The sequence below is a fragment of the Heliconius melpomene genome, chromosome 3, assembly GCF_056956725.1.
Source record: "Heliconius melpomene rosina isolate 202511_hmr_F chromosome 3, ASM5695672v1, whole genome shotgun sequence".
In the NCBI taxonomy this organism is placed as follows: Eukaryota; Metazoa; Arthropoda; class Insecta; order Lepidoptera; family Nymphalidae; genus Heliconius; species Heliconius melpomene.
Genome location: NC_140391.1, coordinates 9,411,467 through 9,438,988, shown reverse-complemented (window position 1 = coordinate 9,438,988; position 27,522 = coordinate 9,411,467). Strand labels below are relative to the sequence as shown.

At 31.1% G+C, this 27,522-nt stretch overlaps 2 protein-coding genes across 2 annotated transcripts; one reads left to right on the top strand and one right to left on the bottom strand.

The window, feature by feature from the left end:
* Positions 1-26,997, bottom strand: LOC146540102 (uncharacterized). Its single transcript, XM_085207778.1, has 8 exons — positions 26,965-26,997; positions 17,766-17,877; positions 12,774-12,851; positions 7,526-7,561; positions 2,553-2,644; positions 1,965-2,023; positions 1,435-1,537; positions 1-224 (listed from the first exon to the last, which is right to left on the bottom strand). Exons 2-8 carry the CDS (start codon positions 17,857-17,859, stop codon positions 201-203), a joined length of 486 nt encoding a protein of 161 aa, XP_085063904.1. The 5' UTR covers positions 17,860-17,877; positions 26,965-26,997; the 3' UTR covers positions 1-200.
* On the top strand, positions 20,334-21,517 carry LOC146540103 (uncharacterized). The gene has a single exon (XM_085207779.1). The coding sequence runs from the start codon at positions 20,605-20,607 to the stop codon at positions 21,397-21,399; it is 795 nt and encodes a 264-aa protein (XP_085063905.1). The 5' UTR covers positions 20,334-20,604; the 3' UTR covers positions 21,400-21,517.
* Positions 26,998-27,522: the final 525 nt, after the last annotated feature.

Sequence of the window (27,522 nt, the reverse complement as noted above, 5' to 3'; positions counted from 1 at the left end):
CAACGTCCACTTAGAACAGTTTAATATTTAATAATATAATATTATATAAACATGAATGAACAAAAATAGTTTTAGAACGTTTATAATACACGCTTATCTATATATTACAGTTAGTCGAACAACCCAGCCTTGCTCGACCACGGAGTATTAGGGTTATGTGGTTATATATATAAATATAAATGGTCAGTTCTGTTGTACGTTCATTTGTCTTGTGTGGCTGCTCTCTGGAAAAGGGAGAAAGTAATAGTTTAAATTAGTTTTCATATTCATATGATAAACGATGTAAAAATAATATACGAGTAATATTAAACTTTTGTAATATTACATTTTTACGGATCTTCATTGGGATAGATAGAAACGTGACGTGATACATCACTATATTTCTTTTCTTTCTATCTATTAATTATTATTGTTTGTTATATTAAACTCTGGGATCTAAATTGAAACACACTTTTTACTACATAGCACATTAGGTGAAGGGAATCTAGAATTAAATTTTTAATTTTTACGCTTATTCATGATATAAAGTCGGAATTTCGACATATGTCTATTTTCTACGAAAAATTAAATAATTTAAATATAATCATTCTCGATGGTAAGTGGAGAACAAAGTATCTTAACAAAGTATCTTGGCTCTTTCTGTCTACTCACATACAAGCGGGATACAGCGTGAAACAAAAAATCAGTCCAACTAGTAAGTATTGAACTCACTATCTTCACTACCATTCACTGTGCCATAAGGGAATCATAATTATCGATGTAATAAATTGAAATATATTTCAAGTGGGATTTACAACTCCCAGCATCCGCGCTAAGATTGCTGCTAATTGGACGATCATACTTAGACAATGAAATTACACCTCTTATAAAATAATGCTAAAAATAGAAATGCTTACATTAATAATTTGTAAATTATTGTTGATATCAATACATTTATTATATTATTTATTGCAGATTATAATAAATCTTAGCTTCACACAGTATCCCACCAAAGTAAAACATTCAATGACCCGCTTTCTTACAGAATTTTGCAGGCATTGTGTGTGAGTGGCGGAATTCAACGCCGCGCATTACCTCGGAGTGAGGAAATTAAAATAGTGAATATTTTACTTCTTGAAGTGGGAATCGAACCCTCAACTTGTAGCGTTTACAGTCACACACATACTACAATTGGCTTCTAAATAACAAAATTATATTTGTTTTAATATTTATAATTTCTTTCATTCGACGGAATGAAATATTTTCATAACAAGACAAAACGCAACCTTGAGCTCCTCCACTCAACACACAATATGGTCTTGCAAATTGGGGAACTGAGTCTCTTAGCACTGGGTTTCGCGTGCCTATGCGGATAAGGACGTGAAGGCCTATTTTTTATATTTAACTAATATTTAAGTATTCGAAACGATGAATTGTAACTAAAGTTTGATGTACCATAATTTCCCATATTTTCATATTAGGAAGCATGTCGTCGTCCAGCATGGGTTTTGCCTCCCCTCTAGCAGCAAGGTCCAGTGGTATATCTTCTGCCTCATTACTGAAATTAGTAATTTATAATCATAAATAAAAAGGCCATAATAATTACGACAGATCGTGGATTCGAGATCCACTTGAGGAAATGAAATGAATTTTAATATATTAATATTTTTATGTCTTTACTAAGTAACAAAGCAACGCGCGGCGTTGAGTTTCGCCACTCAACACGCAATGCTTTCAGAATTTCGCGGAAAGTGGTTATAGTAAAGTGCCTTAATGGGATCGGAGTGTGGTAACATAACGTTCCTAAGTTTTCTCTGCCCACCTATGTGCGGGTTACCGAAACTTGAAAAGAGAACAAAAAAACAACTTCTCTTTAAAATACTACCCCCATTAAAATAGAAAAGTTTATTTTATTTCCTTCTAACGCCATCTGTAGATTATTTGGTTTAAGCGTGCAGCGCCATCTACCGAGAAAAGGAACTCACATGAATTTGTTTGACGAATCGTCTCTATACAGGTCCTCGGCATTTTGCTGAGCGCGGGTCTGAAATAAAAGATGTCGTTTTCATTAAATTTTTCATGAGGTATAGTTTTCATTAAATTTATAATTAGCACATATATTTTGTTATTTTTTATTTTTAAATTTCATATAAACACCTTGGTTGTGAGTTGGTCCCCTCCAGGGGGAAGAGACTATTTTTTATTTTAATTTACTTTTCCGCTCTGCTAGACTGATCCATAGTAGTTGCATTATTATTTAATTATTAAATATTTCAAACTGTGAACCATTTGGAATAAAACAAGATTTCAAGCGCTGTCCAAATATAAATAATAGGAAAAATACATATATTTAAATTTTTAAGAATCGTGAGGGCAGTGGATTTAATTTCTACTCAAGGTATTAAAGGTTAATATTAAAGTTTTTTCGAGCTGGTAATAATAAAAGTACGCCGGTGAGACACAATGTCTCGAAAACTTGTCAGAAAATCTTAACACTAGGTATCTATCTATAGCTAAAATCATTTTTTTCTATTAAAAATATCAAATATGACTATTATAATTAAAAGACATACCATTTCATTGTTAGCCGCCATTCGTCGCAGGATCCTAGTGATGTACCAGTCGGGAGCGGCCGCGGGCGGCTTTTCAGATCGCTTACCGTGCGCTGAAAATAACATTATTGTTGTATGTTAATCTTAATATGTATTCTGTATATGGAAGGATAAGTGGAATATAGTGTCAAGACATTCCGTTCTCCACTTTCTGTCCAAGACATGGTGTTAGATTGATAATGCATAGATAATATAAAACTAACGTTTAGTTTCTTAGTTACAATTTATTTGTAAATTCTGATTATCAATGTCTACAATTATTTGCATGTCTCCATACTGCCAAGTCTACATCTATGTTTTTGTTATTATAAAGAAGTAATGGAAGAAATTTATTTTAACCTTTGATTTAATTAGACAGCTTTATTAGTATTCGCGACAACGCACACTGAAAATTTTAATTACCTTTTAATTTCGCGCCACCCCATGACAGATGGGATTAAAATGACAATTTACAGGTTTTACAGATTGACACAGATTACATATTGTTTTAGCGCATAATGAAAAACGATATTTAGTTTATTTTCTTTATATTTTTATAAGAACACCCACATATTATTATTTTTTAAGTTCTTTTAAGCTAGTGTTAATACTCTCCATTCTCCACTTTGCGCTAAATTTTTCGAGGCATTGCATGTTTTTACCTTAGTACCAGAACGAAGAAATTAATATTTTAATAAATAATAACTCATTCCCTCGAGATGGAATCGAATCCACAACCATGGCGTCCTTGTGCCTCTGCGCCAAGACGGCCTTAAAATCATTAACCAAATATTAATATTTGGATAACATTTTTCATATGATGCACCGGCATAATATAAGTGCTAATATTTCAAAGTGATATCAATGAAACGTTTATGGGCCACTATATCGACGTGTGATTTTTATCAGAGCTTTAAGCCCTGGGACTTGCTGGTGTCAGATGCACCTGTCATCTGGTCACTGTAAAGTTTTTCTGAATTTATCACAGTTACATCGTAATTTACCTTTAAAACATTACGGTCTTTTATAATAATATAATTCTCATTTCTTGTAAAACATTTCTTTGAAGTCCATTTAAATGCTACCTAATGGACAATTTTGTGCAAACTTTTTACTTTTATATTAAAACTAGCGACCCCCTTGCGGCTTCGCCCGCTTTTACTACTGGATTATTCATATAATGTATGTTTGCAAAGCACTTAAGATAATGTGAAAATTAATTAAACCCTAATGAAACCCGCATTTTCGTAGTTTCAATAAGTATTTTCCAATTGTTTTACACAGCAAGGATTTTTTAGTAGGTACCGTAATTTTAAATCTGTGCTACTAATCTTTTCAAGTAGTTATTAAAATATATTTAAATGACTATTTTTAGATAGTTAAATGACTATTTTTAAACGGAAGAAATTATAAACAAAAGCCTACCTACTAATAACTACTACAAAAAATATATCGCGCTGAAATAATACATTCAACTCTAATTATCCAATACGTGCAAACGCATAAATAAATCTAAATCTTCGTTGCTATAAAGGCAGGCGGGTTTTTTTTTTGCTTGTGGTTAATGCTGAAGAGGGTATTCTGTCCCTGATGAAAAGCAAGCACTACGTGGCTGCCTGTGAGGAAAATTAAATAGAATGCATCGGCCGGGAATCAAACACGGGCCGCCCGCGTGGCAGGCGAGCATTCTACCACTGAACCACCGATGCGTGTAAGGCAGGCGGGCGCGGCGGACGCATGGCGAGTGGCGAGCCGTTTCGCAGCAAGGATTTTTTGATATTGTAACAACTTCTAAAGTACTTATTAAAATGAAAAACAGTAAAAGACAGTTTTGATCTTCATTAAATGGCCAACGTAACTAATATACTTATTTATATGCTGAGAGTAAGGGATAAGTAAAACTTGAGTCGATACTGCTGAAGTGTCAACGACGTGATGTGTCAACAATTAAATGCGTTTTTCTCTTAAACTATTCGCAATTTCGAAATAGTGTAAAAAGCAAATTTTATCTTCGTTTAACGTAGAAAATTAATAAAGTATTTTAAAGGATAAGGATTAATACCATTATGGAAAAATATCCCTCACAATAAAAAATATATTGAAATTATTATTTTTAGACAGAAATATGATCACTACACGTTATCCTTAAAAGATAAAAATATGCTTTTGCGGACTTTTTTGTAGATCTCATTGAGAGGAACAATACTCCAGTACATTATTTTCATGTAGTACTTACCATTAAAGCAGCGCATGCGCGAAAGTGTCTCAGCGGGTAGGACTTTATTCATATTTTTCGTATTTATGTTAATTTACATAAGAATGTACAAATAATAAACTATTTATAAACCTTCTACGAAAAATACTCGACCTAATGGTGAAAACCGCAATAAAATCCGTTGGGTGGTTTAGAAGAAGAAGAGTTAGAAACAACAGACAGACACGAAAAGCGACTTTGTTTTATAAGATATAGGATTTTCATTTCTGGAATCTTTCGTGTTGTGAAAGGGTATAATAATCGATTTAAATTGATAATAATGATTCAATTTAACAAAAAAGTAACTAAATAATGTTTAATAGCCCACAAAACAAGTTCAGTTCCCATATTTGGTTCAAAATTACCCAACGAATACATAAATTGGTCGGAGTTTATATTTTTAATAATAGCTTTTTATTTTTATTGCTTATTTTTAACATAAATGTCAAACTAAAAACTTTCTTTATTTCAGAGTCCGTTAAATAAATCCTAATTTTTACCCAAATTATATTAAGTCAAATGGCCGGTGGAAAGCCCAGTTCAGCGATAAGAATATCGAAACATGGATTATATCACGATAAAGCGTGTAAGCTGCCGCCCGTAGAGGAAGAGCACGCTACTGTGTAGATTACATTACTGTCAAATTATTTTACACTAATTAATACCAGCTATTTAAGAACATTACAAAGAAAAATCGGCAGTACCAGGGGAAGGCATGTAACGATAGGGAACCTCGTTTTGTAGACAGGGTTCCCTTTGTCTACAAATTGTTATGCTGGAATCTGCTAAAGTTATAACACTTTTTTATACAAATAGTATTATAAAATATCTAGGAAAATTGAAAAATAAAAACTTCCTTTAAATTCATTTTACTTGTGATATTATCCAAAATAAAATAAATAACATAATATGTAAAAATATAATGACAACAATAATATGTATGGATGTTATCAGCGTCTTATCATAAGCTCCCGTCCAATAAATGTCGTAATAAACCGCAAAATTACACGAGTGTACCAGTATATGAGCGATGACATAGAAAATGTGCATGTTTTTCATCTTCACCTTGTTTCCCGCATAAAATAGGGTACACAGAGGGTACCTAGTGTTAAGACACTCTGTTCTTCACATTCTGTCGAATTTTCGAGGCTTTCCATGTATAGTGGCGGCAACATCGTGCCGTGGTTTTGGTTTGGTGCCAGAACGAAAATATGGAAATATTAATAAATAATAGTTCATTCCCTCTAGTGGAAATCGAACCCACAACCGTCGCGTTACAGTCACGCGACGACTTCAACTATTTTTATGTGTTACGAATAACCATACAAAAACTGGCAAAAAATTCCCGTTCATGGTATGAATAAGGAGCAGTCTGCCTTCCTTTCCTTTTAAATATGATCTTTGAATTTGATTTAGGTTCTACGAAGCTAGGATTTCAACACGGCGAGTCCCTGATTTAATTAGCATACCTTATGTTATATTTCGCACAACGCATAATTAAAACTTTTGAATTTTATAAATTATTCACACAAATTTTATAATTTAATAAGATTTTTTTTCCACATTTTCTATTTAAAGCTGAAAAACAGATAATTCGTGAATAGAAAAATGTAATTTCATAATTTAAATAGTTTTAATAATTATCAATACAACAACTAGTTAGCTGGCATAGGTTGTACGATTTAATTTGTAAAATCTCGATTTTTCTATCCCATAGGATTTTGTGAAATCCCCTAACAGTGATTTTGTACCCCCCCACCCAATGAAAGCCTTAAGGTCATTAAGTCCTTAGACAAAAAAAGCAGAAAAAGTTTTATTTATTGTAATAAAAAGTTTTGCATTATAAATTTTTCAAACATAAGCCTTTATAATAAAGTATCTAAGTTCGAAAACCATATTTTAATATATAGTTTTAAATTTTTATACGTAGCTACCTATCAACTTCAGGAAATAACGAATTTAGATACACAAGTTGTAGAAAAGTAGTCTTTTAAAACTTTTCACCAGAATTTTTATTTATTTTCATATAAATTTCAGAAAGAATATGAAAATGTCTATCTATTTATGTCTATAGTATGAAAATTATAATGTCGTGTTTTATTAATTTTTAAGGTTGAGACCACCGTGGCGCAGTTGTTATGGGTTTACGTAATTGGACTCTGTAAGCATTTTAATTTTTCTTTAAAAACTATATACAATACCAAGAAATTATCTCACCAAAAATCATTCACTTATAATCATGAATGAAAAGTTAATTAAAGTAATTGGACTTCATTGGTCTATCTTTTACATAAAGCTGTATTGAACTCCTGGATATAAACAGATATTTTCCAGTTTATATTCACCAGATTCTAAGTTATTACTATACCAAATAAATTTGTCATTACAAATTTCTCAGTTTAGTAGGTTTTACGTAATTCCCGAACAAACTAACAGATATAAAGAAATAAAGAAAGCAAAAGTTTACCTGAGTGTATCTAGATTTTGTTATTAATATATTCATGGACCCAATTATGCATTAAAAATTTTGATTTATAAAATTGACTTTTATTCTTTTCTTAGGTTCTTAAATATAAATATAGTATATTATTGATGTATATAGAATATTTAAATATTTATGTTGAATAACATATTCTATGCTGTATTGATATTGAAATTAGCAAAAACTGTATTTTTTTTAAATAAACAAAATAAGACTTACCTCCCCAACAAGAGTGCCCGTAGCTCAAACAAGATCCTGTAACAGAGAATAAAAGTTTTAAGTGATGCTTTTAAAGTAGCCTTGACAATATATAATTATAAAGCAGAAGATTATTTACGAAACTAGGATTTCTAGGATAATTTTTATTTTTATATACATATATATAGTTTCGTGTAGGCTCAAGTGTGCTATTATGTGTTAACACTGTTTATAGGTTTGATTCCCATTCCCATCCGCTGGTAGACTGAGATGGCTACCATTAGTCTGTTTTTCTACTACATAAAGGCGACCTCATTCCAGAAATATTAAAAAATATATATATAATATTTACTTTTCCAATCCAAGCACCTAGAACCAGTCATAAGCGTTTCAACAAACAAACGTACCAAATATAATCTAAGTCTTGTAAATAAGTTTCATTCTACAAGGTTTGCCTCTTGCAGCTTAACACTTATTTATGCACCTACATACGTTCCTAAACTCGGAAATCCTTAGTCTCTATGTACATAGCGCTAGAGGAATTATAAACAAGTAATATGTAAATTGAATGTTAGAGCTAAATTCGTACCTGTTTATACTATAAAATATATTTTGAGGCGATCGTGGGGCAGTGGAACGACGTCTGAGTGTAAACACGATGGTTGTGAATTCGATTTCCATTCGGGGGAATGAAGTATTTTACACCTACTTAACACGTAATAGCTCGTAAATTGGGCGGAAAGTTGGGAACGGATGTGTCTTAATGGAAACAGAGTGTATTACTGCTAGGTTCCCAGGTTCCCCCATATCGTCCCAAACTATATATATATTTAAACCTTAACCTAGACAAAACAGATCAAAATGTAATCCCCACAAGAAAAGTGCACTAAGAATCCCATACAATGTTTATATAGAATTCGCCATAAACACATCATAGGATGCATTACGGGAGTGTCCACTCTCTATAATAATGCAGCCATAACCCATCTAATAACGTAACTAAGTTGACCTGAGTATTGAAGCTTTTGTATAGATATACGTATATCTCGATGTCTCTTGTAATTGAATATTGGATGGACTGGTTAGGTGGTTGTTTGTCTGTTTATTACGATATCTCCTAAATTATTTTATTAAAATTAAAAATATGGGACTAATTTCATTACTTTTTGCTAATTATTTGTTTTATTCAGAAGATAATTCAATAAATTTATCTATTTACTTTTCAAAATTAAAATAGTAACTTTAATATTGAAAAGAGGTACTGTTGTGCTTTTCGCTGTGTGTTTGCGCTTTCTAATGATTCAAAAGTACGGTTTGTTAATTAAAAATATTCTATATTTAAAGAACGAAAAATAAATATATAACTATAATGTACAATCATTATAATAAATATTAAATATATACATCACCTTTCTATCTATTAATATAGAATCGACTATACCTAGTATCGAACCCACTTCAATAGCACTAAGCCGTAGGGACTAAAACAGCAATAAATATACATATAATTCTACTAAGTGACGTATTTCTTCTAAATCATGCACATTTGTAATATATTGTACGAAACAATAACAGCAAGATTTCCCCAGGCGTCGCTCGGCTCAGTACAATTGGCAATCCATTTTATCTTTATACGCATTAAGCATCTATCATTTTAAGATGTCAATTGGAAAAGTTATTTTTTCCATCCCTTTTTAATTCTCACATATCTTAATTATTACAGATATTATACAAAGATGAAAAGTGTGGTCGACTGCTCTAACCTCAGGAACTACTTATTCTACTAAAAAATCCCTTCTTTCGGTCCATTTTCCGTAGGTATGTCTGTTGATTTCCGTTATCAATCTATTATCTTGTTATCACAACGAGGAATATAAAAGTAATTTATTCTCTCGAGTGGGAATCAAACCCACAATCGTCGTATTAGCAGTCAGATACTGTCTCTACGATAAGACGGCCTTAGATAAATAGATTTCTTTCATAAACTTCGATGTAAATAGAATTTTCAGGACATTTGCCTTTAAAGAATGAATTGTTGGATTGCATGTCACGTCGGGGCCTGACTGCACTTTTAACAAATGGCTTAGCGTCAGTCGATAATAACTGTTATTAGTGTTATCGGCTTTAACTGAAGATCATAATTATTGGAAACCGTTTAAAATTAACTATAGGTTAGGTTTACAGAGTTTTCTAACTTAATTACAATATCGGTCGGTCTTTTTCAAGCTTAATTACACTAGTGTCGGTCGTCATATCTTTGAAACAGACAATATACAGGGTGTCCCAGGAGTCAACGATAAAACGAAACCAGGTGATAAACCAAGTCATGACAGTTGTGAGAAAAATATAAAAAAAAATCTTTGTCATGTATTTTTTATATTATATTGATTTTGAAAAATATCGGAAAAACCTACACCCTGTGATGGTTTTTCAAGTCCCAGGACTACAAATATTACTCTTTCTTCATTTTTTTTTCTGTAATGTAATCATGAGTAACCCCTCTGTGAATTACAGTTTAAGATTGAAACATACCTGCATCAGTTTTTAATAAAATATCGTGTTTTTGCCAAACATTAAATTCAAAATATACACTCAAATATACACTCAACTTTAACCGACTGTATTATAAAAAAAATGTACTACACTGTTTTTGCAAGTAGTTTTAAAAGTTGGCGCATTTAATCTGGATTCCGAAATGGTACGACACTTGCTGGATTACTTCTTTTTTGAAGAGAGAAAAATCGAAATACACGATAATCGGGATGACGTTCAGCTTTTTGGTATCTTTTCCGATACATTCTAGCTGCAGCATTTGCGTTACATAACCATTCTCCATGAATGAAATACATATTGGCAATGTGTCAAAGACCGAGTATATGGCCTGCGAGGCCCCGGACTCGAGCACTGTCCTTAAAAGTCCTGGGCCAGCCAGTATTTAAAGTTACTTGCAAAAACAGTGTAGTACATTTTTTTTATAGTACAGTCGGTTAAAGTTGGGTGTAGTAAATATTTTGAATTTAATGTTTGGCAAAAACACCACATTTTATTGAAAACTGATGCAGGTATGTTTAAATCTTAAACTGTAATTCACAGAAGGGTTACTCATGATTACATTACAGAAAAAAAAATGAAGAAAGAGTAATATTTGTAGTCCTGGGACTTGAAAAACCATCACAGGATGTCGGTTTTTCCGATATTTTTTAAAATCAATATAATATGAAAAATACATGACAAAGATTTTTTTTTATATTTTTCTCATAACTGTCATGACTTGGTCTATTACCTGGTTTCGTTTCATCGTTGACTCCTGGGACACCCTGTATATATTTATTGTGTTAAGACACTCTTTTTTCCATTTTTTTGCAATATATTGCGTTATCAGTGGTGGAACTCAACGTAACTTATTATTAAACCGAGGAAATGAAGAAATTAATTCATGAAAATAGCTCATTCAAGATTTAAACGTGTTCAGTGTCAAGCTTCGTAGAATTTAACTCGCAAATATCGTACAAGTTGCATAAATTTTACGATATTTGTTCTTTTTACTCCTATGAAAATACTCTGTTTCTCAGTTTCACGCTGTAACCTGCATATGGCAGGGTAGATATAGATAACTAATGTCCAGACACTGCGTTCTCCATTTCAGAGACATTTTGTATTGAGTGGAACTGAACTTCGCGCTCGTTATCAGAGCGAGAAAATAAAAAAGCTCAATACTCTCAGTGAAAATCGAACCCATAACCATAGTGCTTACAGTCAGACGCTGTGCCTTTACGCAATGACATCTACAGCTACGGTACTAAAAAAACTAAAATTGAAATACACATTTTTCTCTTTAAAAAGAAAATACGACCAAATAAATAAAAAAAGGTCTAATATAAATTATAAAAACCAAAAACTAAGGAAAACTTAAAGTTATCTTAATCTTAATAAATTTGTACCAACATGTATTCTATACTTTGAGATTGGCAACTTGAAAACTTACGTAGGAGGCTTCATTGATAAAATATCTCGTCGTATTAAGGGTATATTTAAAAATTACAAACTTTTAATGATCCTTGCTGTAATATTATTTTAAAAGTAGCATTTTTAATTTTCTAAGCCATGTAACGACAACACCATCATGACACAGTAGTTAGTAATGTAATATAATATGCAGTATTGATTCAAATAATATTATATTTTAATTTTAATAATTTAATAATTAAGGAAACTTCAGATTTAAGAAAATATATTTTTTTTATGCAATTGTGGTACCTTTATATGGTAATTATTAAAAAAAGGTTTAGTGTCAATCTTTACGTTTTTTTCATTTTAGCCCAATGAAAATACTCTGTTTTTTAGCTTCACGATACACCTGCACATGGCAGGGTAGACACAGATAACATAACCTTTCCCTCAAAAGGTTCCCTTTGCGTTTTGTGACTCAATGATAACCATAAATGCCATAATGAAAATACACCAACTATACTAACTTACAATTAGCCACAAAGGAGTTTATAGGTAACAATTACCTCTCAATTATGATATGGTAACGCTAAACCGCGCCTTTTTAAATTTATTAAATGAAATACAAAGAAGCAATTGGACATAACAGAAACTAACGTTCCCCATCCAACACTACTCGTATTTCCCTGAAGTAATATAACGCAGTTAACGGCAAGATCAGCCTTGACAGTACCCTTTATGCAAGTTTCCCTGAATTCGCCAGCTTTCGTGGAAAGTGACGATTATTAAAAACAATTGCAACATGCATCTATGTATATTTAATATATAATTGTATACACCCTGGCTGTTTTTCTAAGTGATAATATTTTACAACTTGTTTAGTTCAAACTACAAGCACAGTGTAATTACAACAGAGGTAGCTTTTTGTGTTTTATTCTACTTTAGTTTTTTTTATTAATTTATTTACAAAGCGCATGCCTTTACCGTGTGCACGTGGCTCGAATGGCTTCTGGAAAGTATTTAAATATAAAACAATAGAATAATTTGTGAAAACCTTAAGCTTGCTACGTAAAAGATAGTTTCTGTAATTTATTTAAGAAACACATTAATTTAATAACGAAATAATTTAAAAAGGAAATCTTATTTGCATAAATAACTGCCTATATACAAAACGCTTCAATCAATTCAACAAAAATATATTTTGCATACATTTAAGAAAAAGAAAAATTAGTGTATTAAGCGATTTACATAAACATTCACTATTTTCTAACTACAATGTATGTAAAGTAAAGCATTGAGCCTAGTGTCACGGTGTCCATACCTCCGCGTTGGCTTCGCCATCCGTTCACTTTTTGTATAAGGTTCGATGCCTTGCTACCTCTATTGTTAATTCTCTGCTCTGTGGAAATAGATGATTGGTTAAAAAATAAAGAATATAAATATGACATTTTTGTAGTTTTCAACGAATAGCTCGCAACTGCGTGTAGACTTTAAAAAAGGTTCCCGTTGAAATTTCAGAAAGATATATTTTTTTGTACTCCCCAGGGAACCTACATATTAAGTTATAGGTTCCTTTGTTAGTAACTGGAGCTCATAGAGTTTTATATAGTACTGATCAGTGATTATATCTTATTTACTTATAATTATCTTGTCTCGTTACATTACAAATAACATAAAAATACTTCCTGCCCCAAATGCGCATCGAACCCACAAACGTCTAATTATCAAATAACCAATTATTAATTATGAATTCACTACCAACGCGTTATTTTATCACATTTCCACTATACTACGATAGCGTCTTGCAATTTAATATCATTCTAAATGCCATCAACTATTGAGTATATCTTCATTGAAGCCGATTACGAACTCAAATGTAATAGATATTCCTATTACATTAATATAAATAGTAATTGTTATTACATTGGACTGGGGCTCTATTGAGTTTTTCCAATTGGAAAATGGATTTTGTTATTTGACTTTAAAAATAGGAATATATAAAAGGTGTATATATAAAAAAATAATTCCATCCTGTGGTCGTATTTTTACTGATAAATCTATTTATTTATTATAGTAATTTGATTTTTTAGTTATGGGAGACTTCGGTCATTTCACTAGAAAGGTTACATAAAAAACTTAAGGACCCCCAGAGGACAAGTATGAATAGGCCGTAGTGTTTTTCACTCCGTTCTCTCTGGCTACAGCGTGTAGCTAAAAACGTATTTTATTTTATTTTCCTTTATTTATTTATTTTCGTTCGTTCTACATATTAAATACACTGTGCAGTGTGCATATCGTGCGAGGACCTACCTCAACTACATGTAGTTGTGAACATTTTACCGAGAAGTAGACGACCTTTTATTAATTTACTGAATAATCATTATTATGCATACGACTTCATTAAGTCTATTAATAATAAATATTAACATTAAAAAATATATAATTTCATTTTCATTTTCTGGAAATCTTTTTCTTTTTTCATTTATATTTTTTGCTATACTAATATATTATTTTACATTGTGTAATAGAGTTACATACATAGAGCAGAGAGTTACATTTCTATGATCGTTTATTATTTAAACTAAGCTTAAACTGATCTAAATCAAATATGTATTATATTTTTAGGCCTTATACTATATTTTATATGTAGCAGGGTAAGTAAAGGGAACCTAGTGTCAAGACACTTCGTTCCTCACTTTCCGCCTAATTTTAGAGTCATTGCGTATTGAGTGACGGAGCTCAACGCCGTGCTTTTTCTTGTTACCAGAGCGAAGAATTTAAGATAATTCAATGATTTAACCCGAGACTAAATGGAACATACAACCGTCAAGCTTACATTTAATCTTACGCCTTCCTTTAATATTAAAAAGAAACGAATCAGACCAGCTGAGACCAGTCGTGACCCAGGAGCATAAGCGAGTGAGGGTTCGATTCCCACTCGAGAAAATGGAATACTTAATATATTCATTTCCTAGCTCTGGTAACGATCTGTCTACCCTGCTATATGCGAGATATAGCGCGAAGCTAAAAAAAAGCCTATTAGTTTTTTTTAGCTTCGCTTGTTAATGTAATAAACAAAGATACCATTAATAGTAAGAGATCACATATAGAAATTATGTTGTTAAAAATAAACCGACTTAGTTATGAACTAAAAGAATAATGGGAAATTGTGAAAGCCTCTTATATGTAATACGAATGCAATATATTTACTTCCATTACCTAATTTGTACTTATAATATTAAGGCAATTATGTTTCTAAATATATTTATTGTAGATCAGTTGAGGTCTAAGGGTACAAACGTAGCTATAAACGTGACAGTTTGTGGGTTCGGTTCTCTCTTGAGGTAACGAAACATTTATTATTCTCTTTTCTTCGTCCTGGTTACGAGACAAAACGCGGCGTTGAGTACCACCACTCAACACGTAATACATCGAAAAATCCGGTGGCAAGTGGGGAACGAAATGTCTTAACACTACGTTTCTTCTGCCTACTGGATACAGTGTGAAGCTGATTTTAATTTATTTTAATTTTATAAAACAAACGGACGACAAAAGTCGAATGTAATAGTTAGCAAGAAAATAAAATGATATTATTCTCCAACAATTTCCTCGTAAATCGTGCGGAGTTTTGGTCAATTATAATGAATCATGAAATTTATGACCGCCATAAAATAGTATTAAATATTTACTATTAATTACTGGAAATATGTCATACGCGGAGTATCGTACAATTTTATTTATATACATGCGACTATTGTAAATTAAAATTTCATGTAAAGAAAAATTTAAAAATATATTCTGCACATAGAAGGGTAGGCATTGGGAACCTGGGGCGTAGTGTTAAGACACTCCATTCCCATCAACAACAATACTGTTTTCCACTTTTTTTTCCGAGGCACGGTATTCCCCGACGCCAGAACGAAGAAATGAAAATATGTATTAAATATTACATTTCTTCGAATGGGAATCAAATCCGCAATCTATCGCATCATCTCAATTCTCCCTATAATACATAAGTACATAAATTTAATACAAAAGAAATATTTCTTTAACAATTTAGTTATAAAACTACCAAAAACACGTTCTTACTAACTCTAACAGTATTACCCAATATCAAATGTTTCGACAGTTTAATATTAGTTTAGAACTATTATTTAGTTAGTGAGTTTATTTAGTTGTTTTGATTCCATAAAAACATACCGCTACGTGATCAAGGTAGGCCTTCGTGTTCGGTAAGCATGACAGTTGCGAGTTCGATTTCCATTTGAGGTATGAATTATTAGCATTTTTTAAACATAGTATAAACTAAGTATTTATTCTGACAGTTTTGGCTAATTTTAGAATGAATGGCTAACATTTATGTCAGTTTCACGCTTTCACATAGGTGTGTAGGCAGAGTTAACCTGGTGTCGAGACACTCTATTCTTGACTCTTCGGATAAAATAAAGCCGTAGCATGTTAAGTGGTGGAATTTAACGCTGCTCTTGACCGTAGATGAGGGTTCAAATCCTGATCTTTAAATTTAGCCAGGCTTCTTAGAGTACCTTAGACTCTGTTAACGCACTGCAATATTCTAGATTTGTATTTTAATAAATGTGAAATGAAAGTAAAAATTCTTCAAGAAAATCTACATTTTTCTCGCATAAACTCGTATGTTTTAAGCCAAGGGGTAAATAATCTTATAACATTTGTGTTATGTTATGCATGTACAGCATAAATATACATACATATATTAGCAGTAAAAATATTTTAAATTCTTAAAACATACTAGCAAGATAATTCAAGAGAATAAAAATATTGTTTTTTTTAGCTTAACTTCTAATAAGCAGAGAGAGTCACGTGTGAGACATTGTTTATGGAGTAGCGGAAACTAACGCCAAACCTCTTTTATTAAAGAGATGTGGCGTTAATTTCCGCCACAAATTATTCATTCTAGATTCCAGATGATAATCGAACGCACTACCGTCGTGATTGCAGGCAGACGCTATCCTTCTGCGCCACGACGATCTTAATTATTTTATTTTTTACGTAATAATAAACATTATATGTTTTTTAAAAGCTTTTATTTTACTTGCAATGTATGTATGTGGGTTCGGGTGAAATCTTTGAACTCAATTTTGAAGTAAATACCTTCAACCGATTGAGCTGAAATTTTTTAAACAAATAAACATTATATGTTTTTTACTACTCAAAACTAATAATTAAGTCGAAGGAAAAGCAGCAAAATAAGTTAGTTTCTTGTTTAATTTTGTGAAAAGAATGGAAATTTATGGAATGTTGAAAGTATACGTTAATATCAACAAAAAAAAAATGTATAAAAAAAGAAATATCTCTATGCATATAATATATAGGTATCTTATACAAAAATAAAAGAAATTTAAATATTCAGAATTCAAAGTAAAAGTCTTTTGAAATGACACAAAGTAATGCCACACACTTAATAATGCTTAACGGATATCCCGTGAATCTTTACGGGATACGTGAAAAGGTCTTACTGGCTTAAAATTTTTAAATCTTTTGACTTTTCTTACTTATAAATTATTATTAACATATAATATATGTATGTGAGGATCGTCGTAGCGCAGCGGGTGGCTGTACAAACGTCAGTTGCGGATTCGATTCCCACTCGATGGAAGGAATTATTTTCAATTTATCGTTCGGAATTATTGTCATAATAAAACTACGGCGTTGAGTTGCGTTACTCGGCACGCAATATATCAAAAATTGGGAGATGCTTGGAGATTGGAGTCTCTTAACACTAGGCTACTTCTACCGATCCCACTGCAAAGCACTATAGAGAAACTCTATCAGAAAAAGCTATTATAAGAATAATATGAATCTAAAACCAACCAATTACTGTCAAGAACTAAATTTAACTCTTGCGTCACTATAGACATAAATTTTATACAAGATTATAAAAAAAGTTGACGAATACATTACGAAAAATACCTCATACAGTACGGTCTATATTATTATGAGATATAATCTCCACCATTTGTAAGCCTTATAAGGCAATAAGTTATAAGGCTAAGATTTTTTTGTCTTATATAGAAATTTGTTTATTTTAATATACTATATTTTTACTTCTTAGGCTGTATTCCATATACAACCAAGTAGAGAGAGCGCACCTAGTGTTAAAACACTCCGTGCTCGATATTTGAGACATTGCATCTTAAGTCGCGGAACTCGTGCATTTTGACTTATTATATTTATTTATTACAAGAAGAAAAGACAATTATTCAACTATGGCACAGTGGTCTAGATTTCTTATTTTATATATTTTTTTCTATACTATATATATTTCTATACTAACCTGTTGCACATTCAACTAAGCACACAACTACTAGCAGGACCAGCACCCCTCTGATAGTTGCGCTTGGTGTAGACATGTTGCTGTTTCTAAGCATTGTTTTCAGGCAATATTTCTATAGACAAATGGAAAAAATATATTATTGAAAGTTTTAATTATTTTTAAGGCAAACGTCACCTAAATTTGGTAATAACTCCGTTTTTTTCTATACAAATACATTTTTTTATTCATATAAAAAATATCAATATTCGAAAAATCTATTCTATTCCGACTGAAAAATAAAATTGTTGTAATCTACATAAGTTAATAAATAATATTTACGTAAATATATTGAAAAGATAAGAAAAGCTTTCTTATAATTACTCTATTAGATACAAAAACAAAACTCAAACATACCAAATCAATATTAAAGTAGACTTAACTATCACTCGACATATCAATAGACCCCAACTTCACATTACTAGTATCTTAAACTTTCGATATCTTAACAAAGTGAGCCAATTATAAAATCACTCGTTAAATTCATTGGTTTGTTGTTTCTATGTTATTGTTATTATTACAGCTCTTAAAACAATTTAAGTTTAACAAATTTTGATTTCTAACCGAGTTCAGTTAGTATTAAGACAATAAATAGCAGCTGACTTGATTGTTGTTGAAAAGATTTGTTCTTATCTTTAGAATAATAGTTTAGATTTTATATTTTAAAATTGCTATTTTATTTTAGTTAAGATTAATAATAGAAGGTTTAAACATAAAATATTTCTTTTTAACAGATTTTTTTATTACAATGAACGACTTCATGCTTTTTCTGAAGCAGGATAGGAGAAATACTAAAGCTTGTTTCAAGATACTCCGTTACTCACTTTTCGACGCCACGATTCATTAACTAGAGAAACTAAAATAAATTAAAACTTATCTTCACCCGATTCTGGATCGAATTCACAACCACCATCAGTATATTAATATATCTCATTTTGTCTTAAAAGCCATACTAAATAACATTTCAATAGGTTCTAATGTTTAAACCTCAAAATAGATTAGACTTGATTTGAACCTACAATAAATGGTAAAAAAATATACAAATTAATATTTCTAACACAGTCCACAATTATATATTTCAAATTAAAATATTTCCATATTAAATAAGAAAAAGCTTTAGTTTACTATTTTAATATGCATTGCGTTGGCATCATATCAGATTACAATTGTATAAATCTGAACTTTTATCTTTGATACTAGAAGTTACTTCAATCGTAAATACTAATGACTTCGCATAAAATTAAGTGGACTTCCATTAATGGGCGTGGGACGTGGGTTCCTACAAACAAGTTCCATTTTAACAATTAAACTTATTTGTTCTGTGTTTTAAGTTATTATTGTTATTTTTTATATGTGACTTTTAATTGGTCTTTTCGAGAAATAGAAAGGTAGTAGAGTAGTGTTAAATCTTTGTTTTATTTTTAAAATAAGTATAATTAGTAGACTGTTTGAAAATATACTTAGTGGTTTTTTGTTTAAGCAGAGAATGACTTAGTGTTAAGACATTCCGTTCTCCACATTTCACTTGAATTCAAGACATTACATGTTGATTAGCGTTGATTTAGCTAGAGCCGTAAGTGAAGATTAAACCTATAACCATTGTGTTTAAAAATAAAAATTATACCACTGTGCTACAATAGCCATATATTCATATATTTTTTGCAGCTTCACGCTGTATCCCGCATGTTGCAAAGCAGAGGGAGCCCACTGTTAAATATATTTAACTGTAAGTAACTTTTACTTGCAACTTTGCCCACGTAAATGACTAAAAAATCCTGAATATGACACATAAAAAAAAAAGTTAGCAGATATAATGAGTTACATCGAAATCTGTACAGCCTATATCGATAAATGGACTTACCAACACAAAAAGTATCTATTATATATATTAACAATAGTTCTATCAATTGTTTGTATAAGATCTGATGCTGAATAGATAACTATCAGATTGTTAATAGAACGACCCATTTAATAGAAAGATGTCTATGTCATTTTTATGCAATTCAAGCGGTGTAAAATATAATAGGGTTTTTTATCGTCAAAATCTTAAATTTAGTGAAAATTGCATTCGGATTGGTTAAGCCACAATTGATTTTCTCATATATCATATATAACTAAATAATAATATTATACTAAGTCGATTCTAAATGTAAATCCTCTTGTTTCTTGCAACCCTCCTGATTTGACACACTCTTATAATATTGATATCGAAATGTGATACATCAATGAGATTTGGAAATCTTATGCGTTAAGACCCTTATAGAAAAGATTTATGGAAAAAGTATGGAAAAATAGTTTCTTTAAATTCGATTCTTAACCGAATCACTCGCGACTTCGCCTGCTTGAACTAAACTGTTATTAATTTAGTAGGTAATATGAATTACTTAATTTTTTTTTATAAAGATATCTATCGCTATTCATTAGAATAACGACAATGATATACAACAGACCAATTATAAAAACATTGTAAGGATAACTTTTTAAAATATCTTAAAATCTCTCTCTCTACTTTTGGGAGGGGCATATTAAGCTTCACGATTCTCAATTTGGTTTTAGACCCGGTCTTTCTACAGAGAGTGCCATCCTTTGCCTCAAGCAGACTGTGCAGTACTATACAGCTAGAAAAACCCCTATATATGCCTGTTTTCTCGATTTATCAAGGGCCTTTGACACTATATCCTACGATGTACTTTGGAAGAAACTAAGGGAGGAGACGGATGTACCCTGCGAGGTTACATCTGTCTTACAATATTGGTACCACAATCAACGTAACGTGGTAAAATGGGAAGGACAGCACTCTGAAATGTATGGGTTGGAGTGCGGGGTGAGACAGGGGGGCCTGACTTCGCCTCGTCTATTTAACCTGTACATGAACGGGCTGTTGGGTAAGCTTGGAAGTAGCAATGTCGGTTGTCATGTGGGAGGCGTCTGCGTAAATAATATAAATTACGCTGACGATATGGTATTGCTCAGCCCATCTATTGGTGCGCTGCGCAGGTTGTTGCGTGTTTGTGAAAGGTATGCTGAGGCCCAGGGACTGAGATACAACGCAAAAAAGAGCGAGCTCCTGGTGTTTAAGTCCGGTAAGAAAATTTATACCAATGTGCCACCTTTATATCTTGGGGGTATTGCGTTAAATAGAGTAGAGCGATTTAAGTATCTGGGTCACTGGGTCTCAGACTGCCTCAGCGATGACGCGGACTTAGAGAGAGAGCGCAGGGCGTTGGCCGTGCGTTGTAATATGCTTGCCCGAAGGTTTGCACGGTGTACTGATCGTGTAAAGGTAACATTATTCAAGGCTTATTGTCAATCCTTCTACACCTGCAGCCTTTGGGTTAGGTATACGCGGCGTGCGTACGGCGCACTGAGAGTCCAGTATAACAATGCATTCAGAGTGCTGTTCGGATTACCGCGTTACTGTAGTGCCTCCGAAATGTTTGCTGAGAGGCGTGTCGATGACTTTTACGCTATTGTTCGTAAAAGGAGCGCATCTATGCTCCAGAGGTTACGAACTAGCTCGAACAGCATTCTGTCTGCACTGGCGGACCGCTGGGACTCGAAATTTCTGCGCCACTGGGTACGGCTACATGTTGGCTAAGGATGTCGTGTCTCATAGGCATTGATTTGTGTACTTTTATTATTTTATTATTTACTAACATTAGGTTTTTAAGGTTTTGTATTACTAACAAAGTGTGGACATATGTCTGAAAAATAAATATTATTATTATTATTATTATTTGAAAGAAGCTTACAAAAAAAATTAAATATTTTCTGTCTGTTTGTTCATTGTTTTTAACATTATATGTATATTTAATCAAAAAGTTCAATATATAAAAATTTAAACAGCGATATTAATTTCAATTGTACTACTAAACAATAGTTTAACAAAACAATTGTTCTAATTATAGAATTCTTATATAATTTAAACTGTATTTTCTAAATGCACTTGAAACATGCAACGAATGTTTTTTTTTTATCTTTTTCATAAAAACATTGCAAAAGAATGCACCTTCTATGAGTCTCGCGAGATGACATGCAAAACTATTGTTAAATACTGTCTAAACCAGAATATATGGCGATTTCTTATTCTTATCTATTTATTTTATATATTTATGAATTTTCTGCGTTTATTATGTTTGAACTTTTTCCATCATTTTCTCTTAAAAACATTTTTAAACATGCACATTATGTACATATAATATATTCATCATTTTTGTGACTAGTATTAATGTAAATCTCATTTGTATGATGACATTACAAATTTCCGTAAAACATTTTTCAGTGTGCTAGCGGTTAATGTAACTTTAGTATAGCATAGATTAGAAGTAAAAGTACAATGAGCACTAATAGTAGTGAGTTCGATTTCCATTTTGTAAATTTACTTACCACTACAGGTTAAGAGGTTTTTAATTAATGAGAAAAAAATCTTTAAGTAATATTTTATAAATGTTTTTTATTGTATTATTAATTAAAATTTTATGTTAAAAGAAACTTTTTATATAGAATTTTGCCTTTGTCTTCTCTTATTTCTTAAATTACTATTAATAAATGATGTAACTAATACCGCATTAAAAAAATGTGACGGATTTTTTTTTCACACAAAGTAATTAATCAACTCGTAAGTGATGAGCCTAACGACCCGATGAATCTATGAAAAGGAAGACTTTGTTTAGGCGTTTTATTACTATTGTAGTACAAATATTTATACACACATGAAGCCGTCATGTCACAGCGAGCTACGCGACGGTAGTGGGTTCGATCCCCACGTTCATGTATCGGGCTGATTTTATTTATTACAGACTAATACCAAATAAAATTTACGATTATATTTAGAATTGTATATATTTTTTATTATTTACAATTTTAAATATAATCGTATTTATCTTCACGCTGTATCCCGCACGTAAAGATATAATTAGAAAAACTAATGTTAAGACACTCCGTTCCCATCCACTTGTAGAATAGTACAGTTTTATTAACAAATATTTCAAATAATCATCGAACCAGCACTCTAAAAGTCAAAGTTCGACGAGCCCCGAATCCTGATACGGTATAAGTAATATCCTAAATAAATAAACGTAATATTTTACTTTGTTCGTTTAAATGTTCAACGTTTAAACATCCCATCTGCATATCATAACGATGTCCAATATGTTCAACCCCAAAGTTGTTTTCAAATGCAAATAAGAATATTATCAAAAAATAATATCGTTTTTGAGACATCGCGTGCTACACGGCGGAACCTGTCGCCGTACATTGTTCAACCAGGCTTAAAAATACTCTTGACCGGGCTTAAATTGATAAATATAATATAATGTAATTTTTGTTAGCTTCACATTTTTTTTCTGGAATAAAACAGTGTCGGGACACTCCATTTTCATCTTTTCATTTTCATGGCAAGTGGACTAGTAAAACTCTACGCCTCCTCGCTTTTTTTGGCATAGCGGGAAAATTAATATTTTTTAAAAAATATAATCGAAGTATCAAACGTCGCATGTCATGCAGTCATTCAATAATAATAAATTATATACATTTTTTGTATTTTAAATGTATTTTTATAACAATTTATATTTAAAAATGTAAAATTTATTCTCTTGTATAATAAAAATATATATCACTTAAATGAAATTTAAATGAATTCATTAAAATAATATTTTAATAGGAATTGAATTCTTTCTCATCAGCCTAGGACTGTCATTAACTACTAGATCAAACAGACCAGTCTACAAAGATAGGAGGAAATAAAAAGAAAAAAAAAGACAAAATTTCTTCAACTTTTACGTGGGCCAACTCCAGTAATTAATGTACCTATTTTGTTTTCTCTATGGAAACACGGCGCGGGAACATACTACTTTTTTAAACTGTTCATGTTTATTATACAGGTTAAATGAACCGCTAAAAAATAAAAGAGTAATTTATGGAATATTTTATATGAATATAAATATACATCCTTTATATAAAAAAATACAATAAAATATGTATTTCTAGGTATTTCTCTGTTTATTTTTTAACAAAATCATATTTTTGATAAATATCGAATATTTTGTAAAAACAATTTGCAATTTTAGTCTTTTCGTTGTTTTAAAAGAATATGCACATTGGACGTTCGTTAAAAAATACAACCCACAAACAAATAAAAACAAATTACGGAACTTAAAATGTATGGAAAAAAATAACAGAAAATGCTTGGAACTTTGACATTTTCGTGAACTTTGGAATTGAATTGAAAGATAAAACAATTTAACAAACATAAAATATCATTATTGTTATAATGATAATACCTGTAGTCAGTCGTTGTGCAGGGCACAAAAAATTACTGTAAATGGATTATTATTATTTATTATTATTATATTTCTCTATCATAATTCTAGCATTCAAAAGAATCCGCTCCTTGAGAATCCTTAGAGAATATGCAAATGTTTTACTGTGACACATCAGCTGGGATCCATCTCTGCGTGATATAGCGTGAAGCTGGAAAAATATCTTTTAAATATAAAAAAATCTAAGTTTTATTGCTTAGCTTAGGCCTACTACCAACTCTATTATCATTATAACACAGGTGAAAATAATTACTTTTTGAAGCAATCTTTTTAAGTGCTATCGAAACCATAGATCATCCGGTCTCATCATTCATCTCGGTGACATCCTGGTTTTTAAGCCTAAACAGCCCATTTGTATCCTACAAATGAATTACAGGGAACTGGTATCCTTCTAATTGAGATTTATATTGGTTGATCCTATGGTCATTGGCAATTGATATTCAGAAAACGAAGTACAGGCTATCGAATGTGGAGTCATAACACAGGGGTATAAGCGTGTGATTGTGAACGTTACAGGTAATGGGTTCGATTCTCACTCGAGAAATTTTCGTTAATTCGCTTTTGGGTTAAAAAAAAGAAGTATTAGTTAGTTAAATTTGACGCCATAATTAATAATAAACATATTTAATTGGGTTTATATAATAATAATATAATTTATTTATTCCAAAAAAATTTTTATTCCATAACAAAACCAGTTTACGACGATAATAACTACAGTAGTATGATACTGTGTCGCAGTTATTAACGCCCGCCTCACAAGCGTCGTTTCAAAAGAAAGATCAAATTTAATTGTATAAATGTATGTACACATAAGAAAAATAAAAATTAAAAATTAATTAAAAATTAAAAAATAATTAAAAATTAAAAACCATGTCCATAAAAAAAGAAATAAAATAATAATAATAAAGAATTAGAATATTTAGGTAAATTTAGAATGTGAGTAATATTTATATGCGCTTATATATGTTCTTATATGTGTGTGTGCGTAATAATAATTATCAAACTGTGATATTGAATCTATCATTTAAAATAAGATATGTCCATATAATATAAATTAACACGGAACACTGCACTGGCGTTTTCGATTCACACTTGCTTAGAATTTTTACATTGTTTGGTTTAGAAGATAATTTTTCGCATGTGTAATAGAATAGTACGTTTGGAAGCAATTTCACAGTTTATTTACTGAATCAATCATCATTTTCACGAATATAGGCTACAGCTATAAATATAAAATAGTTTATGTAACAGGTGAAGCAACAGGTTGAACAAATCGTATGTCTTCGATGTTTTGGCCTTAAATTTGTTATTTTTTTTACTTCTAAGCTAACTCGACGTAGAAGTGTAGGTTCGAGTGCCATTTGAAATAATTTTGATATTTTAATCATTTTATATGTGAAAAATAAAGGATTTACCTCTTGATTACACTATTTGGCTTACGTACCTAGTGATTTTAATTTTTATTTTTAAGTTCATCGATCTGTAAAAGGCAGTGGGAGTACAGCAAAAATTAAGCCTGGAAAGACAGCGGGGCGCATTCTAAATAGGGCTCTTCTGGATATAAGTTTTCGGCCAACCGGATATTGGCGGGGATAAATGTGAAATCTCTTATCGGTTTCGGTAAAAGATAAAAATTAATCTTTTTTTTATAATTCCTTATTAAGCACAATAAATTTCATTATAAAAAGTTATATTTTAAAAATAAAAGTTATATTTTGTTTATATGTATTTTTTTAAATGTTGTTTTTTTTGTTGAAACCTACCTAAACTAATCTGGTCTACTAAATTATAACTTTATTAAAATAAAAAATAAAAATATATATTACAAAATTTTCTTCATAGTTCGTGGAACATATAATGACGAAAAAATATATAAACTAAACTTTTAATTAAACTTGTAACTTTGGCTATTAGTTAGTAATTTTAAAAACATTTGTTAATTAACATTATAATAGTTCTGATAATGGGAAAGTTCAAAACTCAAAGCTTGGGCACGGCGTTAACCGCCGCCACGATATAGAATATTTTTCAACCCCGCTATGCAGGATTATAGCCTGATATTGCATTTATAAATAAAGTTCATAAGCATTATATTGGATTATTAATTTTTATTAATATAGTAGGAATGAAAAATTTCGACTTCAATTAAAGTAATCTACTTTAACATTCCTTTATTTGACAGAAGAGTGATTAAAAGCTTACGGAAATATTAAGAAAATATTACGAACGAGTTTATGTACTATTTAGGGTTCCGTACCTTTTAAGAAAAAAAGAAACCCTTTGTTGTCCGTCCGTTCGTCCATCTGTCTGTCTGTCAAGAGCTTTTATCTCAGGAACTCTTGGAGATATCGAGTTAAAATTTAAATCATATACCTACTACTACGGTCTTAATTTCCTATAAAAATTCTACATTTCGTATTTCTACATTTACTTAAAAAAATTGCTAGTTCAAGTAGGGTATATAGATGAAACCGCTCTGGCTAAGCTAAGCTTGAGTTTCAGAAAAAGAAGGAAACTTCCAATTTTTTAAAATATACCATTATTTTCAATTATTGTTTTCATTATAACTTTTATAAAAAGTTTATTTTTATAAAGTTATTCCGTACTTTCATTTAACTTTTCTCTTTTTTTTATATTTTAAAAAATGAATTACTAAAATTAAGATCAAATAATACGTTCTGAAAAACTATACATAATTCAATTCTTACTTAAAAACTACTTTTAAAACTTTCCTAAATTACATAATATTCTTTGAAAGAATATTTATAAATGTTCATGTTATTTTTCCAAAATTAAAGAAATAAAAAAAATACTATATATAATTAAAAAAAACATCAACTTACATCAATCCTTCCAGCACTGTCAGCGGCACACAGGTATCTACTTAAGGCAGGGCGGTACACCGCCTTATATACGCGCTAGGCCGCCCGCCCACTGATTACAATTTGTACATATGTTTATTATATATTATATTTTATTTATTACATTATGTTTTTGTGACGTAATTGAGATGTGAATTGTGTGATGGTAACTGGTTCAAATTTTGTATTATATTCATCTATATATATAAAATCGAAAGGTCACTCACTCATCACGAAATCTGAGAAACTACATGTGCTAGGAATGTCAAATTTTGCATAGGAGTTACTTATAGGACGTAGGTGCTCGCTAAGACGGGAATTTGCAATATTCGACTTCTGAGGGGTTGTTTTTGGGGTTGAAAGTTTTTATGAAACTTCGTTACTATGAATGCTAGGAGTCTCAAATTTTACATAGACTTCACTTATAGGACGTAGGTCCTCATGGAGACAGAAATAACGTAGTTCACGCAGGTGAAGCCGCGGGCGGGCCGCTAGTATTCTATATTGGCGGCGTTGAGTTTCGTCAACGAAAACTTAAAG

What these genes read in the sequence shown, in the direction of transcription:
- LOC146540102 (XM_085207778.1), bottom strand. Translation starts at nt 17,859, where the DNA reads ATGCTTAGAAACAGCAACATGTCTACACCAAGCGCAACTATCAGAGGG. An exon ending in CGGGCACTCTTGTTGGGGAG is followed by an intron (nt 2,645 to 7,525) that starts GTAAGTCTTATT and finishes TGTTATTTTCAG; the next exon opens with CGCACGGTAAGCGATCTGAA. An exon ending in TGAAAATATGGGAAATTATG is followed by an intron (nt 225 to 1,434) that starts GTACATCAAACT and finishes TCCCTTTTCCAG; the next exon opens with AGAGCAGCCACACAAGACAA.
- LOC146540103 (XM_085207779.1), top strand. Translation starts at nt 20,605, where the DNA reads ATGTATGGGTTGGAGTGCGGGGTGAGACAGGGGGGCCTGACTTCGCCT.